General features: G+C 44.0%; 2 protein-coding genes across 2 annotated transcripts; one reads left to right on the top strand and one right to left on the bottom strand.

Annotated features, from left to right (window-relative positions):
- The first annotated feature begins 2,422 nt into the window (after positions 1 to 2,422).
- On the top strand, positions 2,423 to 5,161 carry LOC126538476 (uncharacterized). Its single transcript, XM_050185323.2, has 2 exons — positions 2,423 to 3,470; positions 3,889 to 5,161. The coding sequence occupies exons 1-2, from the start codon at positions 2,794 to 2,796 to the stop codon at positions 4,466 to 4,468; spliced, it is 1,257 nt and encodes a 418-aa protein (XP_050041280.1). The 5' UTR covers positions 2,423 to 2,793; the 3' UTR covers positions 4,469 to 5,161.
- LOC126537924 (uncharacterized) lies at positions 4,497 to 6,686 on the bottom strand. Its single transcript, XM_050185047.3, has 3 exons — positions 6,065 to 6,686; positions 5,177 to 5,339; positions 4,497 to 4,817 (listed from the first exon to the last, which is right to left on the bottom strand). The coding sequence occupies exons 1-3, from the start codon at positions 6,307 to 6,309 to the stop codon at positions 4,512 to 4,514; spliced, it is 714 nt and encodes a 237-aa protein (XP_050041004.1). The 5' UTR covers positions 6,310 to 6,686; the 3' UTR covers positions 4,497 to 4,511.
- Positions 6,687 to 8,041: the final 1,355 nt, after the last annotated feature.

The following is an 8,041-nucleotide window of genomic DNA, read 5'->3' as shown; positions in this document are numbered from 1 at the left end:
GTACCCAATGCTATAATCGGAATCTTTTGGCTTCTTGTTATTTAAAAGAACAATTTCTTTGTCTTTGTAGTGTGCGAAACGCACGACGATAGGACGCTTTTTGTTTGGTTGTAACCGGCCTATTCTGTGAGCCTGCTCCACGCTTCTTGAATCGAGGGATACCTGGAGTGCTTCGCTACAGAATTTAATACTAGTTCTTCGGATTGTGCCCATCTTTTCTTTACGTCATCATCGAAGCCAAATAAATAGAAGGTTTGACTGGCGCACGCGGTCCTCGCAATTGTCAATCCTGTCGGCTAAAGTTTCAATAGTACTGGAGTTTCGCTTGGCGAGCGTTTGAAGGTCCTCAACCTGGTTTTTAAGCGAGACCAGAGCGGAACAGCCGCTCTCTATTTTTGTAAACCTTGAAATGGCGTCGTCGTAGGTCTTTTCGTATTGGCACAGTTTAGAACGAACGGATTTCATTGCGTTTAGCATGGTTTCATGGGAAGAACATATGGCTTCTTGCGTAGACATGATATCACACGTACGTAATGTCCAAGTACTTAATTCTGATCGAAATTCTAAGGCAGTTTTTCGTTTACTTCAACCTGCTTATTAAAAAACGTCAATAAATGCACACTGTAACAGTAGGAAGAAGCGCACTGCTCCGAACACCCTTCTTTATTTATGTCAGCTATTGGCCAGCACCAGCCGCATAGGTAATTGGGGAAATATATCACCCGAAAAGAGTAAGAGAGCGTCTTTTAAGAGAAGAGACTGCTTGAGAAAAACGTCATTTCGCACTTCGCTTGTCAGCTCCACGCATCACGCACGTCTGCAAAATTTGATTTAGATGTTCACAGCAGCTTATGCTATCCGCAAACTCTGTTTTTAGACCAAGCCCGAGGGTGATTCAGGACCCCTTTAAGCTACCACATTACCGTGACTGTTTTCTAACCAAAAAGCACGACATCACCTTACTTCGGCACTGCTTAACAAATAATACCTTAATAGAATGAGGCAATGTATATTTGCGATGTTGAGTCACGCACTGTGTTGGATAATTATTTTGAGGGACCTGCTGACCGTAATACTTCTCAATGGCGGCGGGGTCTAGCCGCTGTCCAGGACTTCCCACGTAGTACTTCATGTTTGCGAGTTTCTGGACGGCCGCTTGTCGTACACCACCTGTGACCCAGCTTGATGTCTCGAAGGCTGTCCGGTAGGCTCGTCGAATATTTTCAACCATTGATGCTGTCTCATTGAGCGTCTTTTGGTTGGTCACTGGTTGCCATGGACGAACATAAAAAATCCCGCCTTGACTTACCCCAGTGCAAGTGAGATTATCTAAAAATACTGATCAATCAAGATTTCAACTTCGAAAACCGAAGGAGCAGAGTCTTGGGAAGATATCGATGAAATATTCATAGGATCTTTCGTATTCAGTTCGGTAGGGGGTGGGGAATAATAGGAATGTTATTTATAAAGCGTATAACAGGGTATAAACCGGAATTTCACGAGCCCAAGTTTGGGGTTTTCGTCGTAACTATCGTAAATATAAAATACCAGAAACAACAGACACTGGTTTTCTGTTGGAGAGATATGTCCTATTTTAACATGCAACATCACTCACTGTAACATATAATGACATAGTAAGCAAATCTAAGTCATCTCGTTAACTTATTACCGGAAATATTTGTTGGCAGGCTATTAACCTTTTTTTTGCAAATCATTTAAATAGGAAAAGGACGCGTGCTTTGCCATTGCATGAAGAATATTTCTGCCGTTTTTCTAACAAGGCAAGAAGAAAAAGCACAAGAACTGTCGAAGGTCAGGCTCACTTATAGCTCCCTAAAATTCTAATTAGCAATGGTCTCTCACAATCAAAAACACCGAAATTATACTCATACACGCTCACTGAGATTCAAACAAACCAAAATTCTATTTAGCTCTACTCAGTGAAACTCGGATTCACCAAACGTCTATTCAGATGGACTCCGTCAGACTCACGGGTCAGGTGAGTCTAAGTTTGACAAAGTTGACTCATTAGTGAGTTTGCCAACCTATGCTGGTAACAGAACGAAAATTTTGTTTCTAGAATATGTGCTTATCTGAGTCAATCGATTGCCGTGGATGGGGATCACGAAATGGAAATCAGCCGAAGAATGCAAAAGGTTGGAGAACATGCAGAACCCATTAGATTTGCGTGATCGAGAGCTTACCGCTATCCTTGAAACGATCATTGCACAACCATTCCATCCGCAGTACAATATTAGACTAGAGCACGGAATGTAAAAAGAAGCTTGAAAATTACCTATGGACAACTGAATGGGTAGTGGAACGTAAAATAGTGTGTTCATGGTTAAAAGAAATAAACGGGTTCTAGAGGAAAGGAAACGGTGAGAAATTTTAGAAAACTGATTGAATGAAATTAATACCTCTGTCACACAAGCACGCAAAAACTCTTTTACCTAAGCGGTCCTTTACCGAGTTGAAAGACCTCTAATTAAAAGGAGTTGCGCTGCAGACACACGGCGCGGGCGATCTCCTTTTATCGTTTCCTTCCGAACACGCTATGGAAAGCATGGCGCTAGATTCTGAAACAAAACCAGTTAGAATAAACCAACGTATTTCAATATAGAAATTAGAAACGTACTATAATATGCTTGTTTTAGTGAATTTAGATACAGTTTATTCGAAAAGGTTAAATTAAAGAAGATTTAATAAGGTAGCTTCAAGAGTCTTCGCAGAAGTAGCAAATTTTACATGTTCGTCTAGCAACCTTGGGCCACTGTTTACATCGGAGTCAACATGGAGGTCGAGAATATGGGGGACTGCACGGACACGAAGGAAAAAGTCGAAATAGCATGCATTTTGGCAAGGATTCTTGCTGCAGAGAGCGAAGCAGACGCCGCAAAGGCAGTCAAAGACCGTATTAAGCGGCAGTTGCTACTCAACGGGTGTACATTTTATGCCTTGGCGCTTCCCACGAGAGTCTGCAACCGATCGACGTGGGCTTTCATCCGCCACGAAAAGTGGTTCGAGGAGACTGTGCCTCACCTCGGTGGCCACAACTTCAAGCAGTCGTTTCGAGTGAACCCCTCAACGTTCCGGTTTCTCGTGGAAAGTCTGCGCCATGTGCTCGAAAAACAAGTTACCAACATGCGTGACCCGATCACTGCGGAAAAGCGTGTCGCCATTGGCCTCTACAAATTGTGCTCTTCTGCCGAAGATAGAACTGTGGCAAACCTCTTCGGCGTTGGGCGCTCATCCGTCAACGTCATTTACAGAGAGTTTTGCGCAGCTGTTGTCTCTGTGCTCGAAAGTGACTGGATCAGAATGATTACTGAAGAGGAAATGCCTAGGCACATCCAAGAGTTCGAAGCCGTGTGCGATTTCCCTCAAGCTGTCGGTGCCCTTGATGGCTGCCATTTCCCTATTTCGCCTCCAAAGAAGTACGCCACCGACTACTACAACTACAAGGGTTGGTAAGTGGCCACGATTTAACTTATTTCATGTAAGTGTTCTGTTTGGGCCCATTTTTATAGTAGTAAAAAAAAGTAACTGACTGACCCATATTTTATTGCTAAGTAAAATGTTATTCAATTTTACCAGCAGCTCTTAAGAAAACGCGTAATTTGGTTCGCAGTCTTGCAGTGTTTAGCAGCGACAATTTTAATGCGACGACGAAAAGAGTTCTCCGCAGGACTGCAACTCCTATACGATGTAGAGTACGCTAACAGCGACCGGTTGTGGCATTATGTGAAATAATGTAATCCGAGCTGCACTCACAGCTATTAATAAAAGCAAACTGTAAAATCGCATCACAGTAACTAAAGGCAGTGAACTCAGCAGTGCCATGCTGCACTAACCTTTATTCACTTTGCACTTTGTTTTTTCTTGCAGGCACAGTATTATCCTACTAGCATTGGTCGACCACAAGTATCGATTCAGATACTGCAATGTCGGTGCCCCAGGACGCTGCCACGACGCACATGTGTTTGGTGTTTCACGGCTGTCGAAGATTGTCAACAGTCCCCTTTTCAAAGCACCTGTTGCCGCAGTGGGTACCACAGCAGTCCCACCGATAATATTATGCGATCAAGCATTTCCACTAACCCCAAACCTCATGAAGCCATTTGGACACCGAACTGTCATCAGTGAAGCTGAAAGGAATTTCAACTGTCATTTATCTGGAGCAAGGAGGATAGTTGAAAACGCATTCGGAAGGCTAAAGGCCCGGTTCCGTTTCATTGCGAAAAGAATGGAGTGTTCTGTTGGCAATGCCCGTTTGGCTATACGAGCATGCTGCGTGCTCAATAACATTTGCGAGCACTTCAACGACAGTGTCCACCCACAGTGGTTAAGTGAGGTGCAGCAGTCCAATGCTACATTTCCACAGCCATCACGCAGAACAGAAGCTGAAATTGGAAATGCATCCGCCATCAGGACAGCACTTGTGGAATATTACAAGCGAAGGAACTGAACGCAAGAGTCCCAAGAATCAGCAACAATTGTGGAACACCATGTCAGTTTTTACTAAAAAACTTCAACATTGCATCTACAAGTTTCTCTTGCAACTTGAGCCCCTCTTTACGGAGATCCATTTCCATTTTGTGCGCATCAGCAAACTGCTCTCTCTGCCGTCGCTGCTCCTCAAGCATCCTTTCTTGAAAGTCGCCAGCCGGTTGCCTTCTCTTCCTGCGGGCACATTCGGAACTGCCACTTGCGAGGTTCCTGGATTCAACCTGTTGTACTGGCGACTCGGAAGGTGAACAATCTTCGGCGACGTCTTCACAAGAAGCAGAGCCGGAATCAAGCATGTCGAAGATCAGCTGCGTTTGAAGAAGGGATCCGAAATACATTGACCACATTAGTTGATGTGTGAAGCGGTAAACAATTAGTTCAGGGTTTTTACTTGCAAGAGAGCTGCCTCTCCTTGCGTGTATGTATTCACGTTTTTTTATTTTAGAGTCTGCATTTTTTTTATTCTCCAAACAGCGCACTGCCAAGCTTGCAAAATGAACAGCGCGTGAGCACAAGCAGAAATGAACCACAGTATTAACAAGAGCAGTCCGCTACACTGCAGGGTTGTGCAGATTATGGGCTTGGCAGCACAGCTGATGCTACATTATGTCTTGAAATTTAGTTGACTGTAATAAAGCATATATAGTCTCCACTATGCATTTCTTACTTCTTCGACGGAGGCAGTGCTGCTTGTTGTGCTCTCGCTGCACCCAGCCTCTTCCATTAAAGATGTATCGTGAACAGGCAGGGATCCTAGAAACCTATGGACTTCGGAGAAGAATGGCCAGCTCGGCGGTGATGACCCTGTTGTCATGTGTTTCAGGCAGCTCCTGGATAAGAAAACGAAAGAACTAAAATTTTATATACTCAAAATGTAAAGATATACACAGAGCAAAACGTTTGCCGATAGATACAAACGCGACTTGATGGTACAGAAAGCCTGAGAAGCGAAGGTAACCCTTTTTACTCGAAAAAATTTAAAGTTTCTCATGTTTTCTTGTCTGAGAACAACGCTTGCGCATGGTCCGAGAAAAATGCAAACCGTAGTCACATCTGCAGAAATGAAAACATGCAGACGACTTCCTGCTTCGTATTATATGTTGCCGTGAGAAGGCGTACAATATAATGTGAAATGCGCCTGTCCATAAGTTAAGGTTCCCGTTATCTTGTGACGAACGAAATCATGCTATTGACGACCTGCGCGGGTTGTCATTCTTCGCCGCATGTGAAGGCGAATTTGCGTTTACTCAGACCGACTCGCACTGTAAAGGAATTGCAGAAACAGCCTTTAGCGCGTCGTCGACTTTCGTGTGTGCAGGGCGCAGTTCAGCCCTGCAAAATTCGACGCTAGCTGAAATGAAGGGTCTCTGCCTTAAAACCTTCGTTACTACGGCTCCGTCCGCTAGATTAGGGTTCCGTCGCTGCCTACTACGGAAACAACGTTCGATGCTGAGGTCGCGACACCACAAACGAGAGCTTGCAGCTTGCGACCACAGCCTGAAGCCGCTTCAAGGTAAATTTAGCGCTCACAGCTTACTGCTGTGCTTTGTCTTACCTGTAGGTCTGTCCCAGGTTCTCTATCTTGCTGTGCACTTGCGCCTTTGTGCGAGGTACACCCATGCTCGTCAATGCTTGTGCAATGCCATCGTAAACGCCTCCGTTGTGCTTCTGCGCACGCAGCGAGGGCAGGTTGTCTTCCCATAACTTGATTAACGCCCAGGTGTCTCTCTCCGACCACTGTACCCGCGGTTTTCTTTGGCGTGCCGGAGGCTGTTCGTCGGTACCGCTCGCCGTAGCCATGGTCGCAGAAAATGGCGCGAATTTGCATCGTCTGTTAGCGTCACGTGATATTTTCGAACTGCTTACGAGAGTGCCGTGCAAAAAGTGCAAAACTGCGCCTACTTAAGGTTCAACGAAAGACAAAACCCTTTTTTGTGATGTGTACACTTGAAATAAAAATGCACTTTTGCTTCGTTTCTTTATTGCATGATAATTACTGGTGCCCACTGCGTTGGAGGCTACGCCTTTCCAGCCGTAAAAGAGATCGGTGATCTCCGGTTTCGGAAAAGACCGCTTCTGAAAAAGAGATTAAACTTTGGCGTGTGTCTGCGGATGCAACTCCTTTGTGTGAGATGTCTTTTTCTTCAAATGCCTTTAAAGTGCTCGTGTGACAGGGGTATAAGAAATTTGCAGGCCTTTGATGCATGCTGCTGATGCCAGATAGGAGTGATTGAATTGAAGATTGTAGGGAAGACTTTCATACTGCAGCGGACTTATTATTATTCATTGTTATTATTGCTATGGCGTCGAAGTTCTTGTGTGATGCTGAGTTGGCAGTCATTTGCAGATATGCCGAAGAAACGCTTTAATCATTGGTTTAAGCAATAAAACCGTACCATCATGTATCTTGGCACTGACGAGTGCACACCAGTACTAAGGGTTGTGTCCCTAAGACGGCGGCTGAAGAAAGCGATACGTGGATCTCGTACCGTCTCACAGTGCTGTAACCTCGCTGTGTCGCGTGTTGTTGTGTTGACGAATTGTAATGACATACTGCAATGATATATGCACAGTCTCGTGTACATGTGTCTGATTCCTTGTCTAGCAGGTGAGACATTGCGTCATATACCAGCAGTGAGTATTACTAGCAAATCAGATGTTTAAGCATCGAAGTTGGCGAAAAATATTGTTTTAATACCTTTGTAGTGACTGACGTTACGTCACAAAATACTCAGCAATACTTGTTCCAGTAAGTTACTTACCTCGTTTCAGTAACTATATTACAGTTGTCTTTACTGGGATAAATCATCGTCACATGAGTGCGAAACCAGTATCTGCAACGTTTAAGGTAACACTAGTTCACCTGCTCTGTAGGGCTGATATTCTTCAGACAATGTCAAATGATGAGGTTGTGCAGCCAAAATTGTGCGAACTTTTTCTCAATGATACATGCCTCTGACATCTGCGACAAAACGACTCTACTGCTTCAGGAAATAAAAAAAATATCCGCACTGAAAATAACGAACGTAAAGGCAATTGGCAAATAAAACAGGCCCTCCCCGCTTACCAAGACAATCGGAACGCCAAAGTAGCCATCTGACATAAGCTGCCAAAGCGTACTATTTTAATTATCGAAACGGTGATACGTCAATATCTTTGAAAGACATTTCTTTTCCGAAAATTGCGCGATATGATTGATATCTCTCACTCACTACATTTTTAACTTTGTAGCCTTCACTGTGGCTATGTAATGTAACGTGGTTGGTAATCAAAATGCTCATACTAAAGTGATGTTTTCTAATAAAGATAAGTGATATTCGCCCTTGTCCGTACGGTACCGCGTTAAGATATGCGGAAAACATGTCTACCAATTCACTTTGGTAGTACATACCCCTAGAATTCTTTCTGAATGGAGGGCTTTTCTTTTGTAGCGTCTGGTGCTGGCTTTTTAATCTAACCATTAGGCGATAACAACAAAGTGACAAAATTTATAGTAGAAATGTTACAGGGGGCCGACGTACCGGAGAGCAGG

This window comes from Dermacentor andersoni, chromosome 3, assembly GCF_023375885.2.
Source record: "Dermacentor andersoni chromosome 3, qqDerAnde1_hic_scaffold, whole genome shotgun sequence".
Classification (NCBI taxonomy): Eukaryota; Metazoa; Arthropoda; class Arachnida; order Ixodida; family Ixodidae; genus Dermacentor; species Dermacentor andersoni.
The sequence above is the reverse complement of the archived record's forward strand: the minus strand, read 5'-3'. Positions and strand labels throughout refer to the sequence as shown.

Bases quoted from the DNA above. Each gene is read 5' to 3' on its own strand.
- LOC126538476 (XM_050185323.2), top strand. From the start codon at position 2,794: ATGGAGGTCGAGAATATGGGGGACTGCACGGACACGAAGGAAAAAGTC. The intron at 3,471-3,888 runs GTAAGTGGCCAC...TTTTTCTTGCAG, and splicing joins TACTACAACTACAAGGGTTG to GCACAGTATTATCCTACTAG.
- LOC126537924 (XM_050185047.3), bottom strand. From the start codon at position 6,309: ATGGCTACGGCGAGCGGTACCGACGAACAGCCTCCGGCACGCCAAAGA. The intron at 5,340-6,064 runs GTAAGACAAAGC...TTTCTTATCCAG, and splicing joins AACCTGGGACAGACCTACAG to GAGCTGCCTGAAACACATGA. The intron at 4,818-5,176 runs GTAAGAAATGCA...CTTCAAACGCAG, and splicing joins GCACTGCCTCCGTCGAAGAA to CTGATCTTCGACATGCTTGA.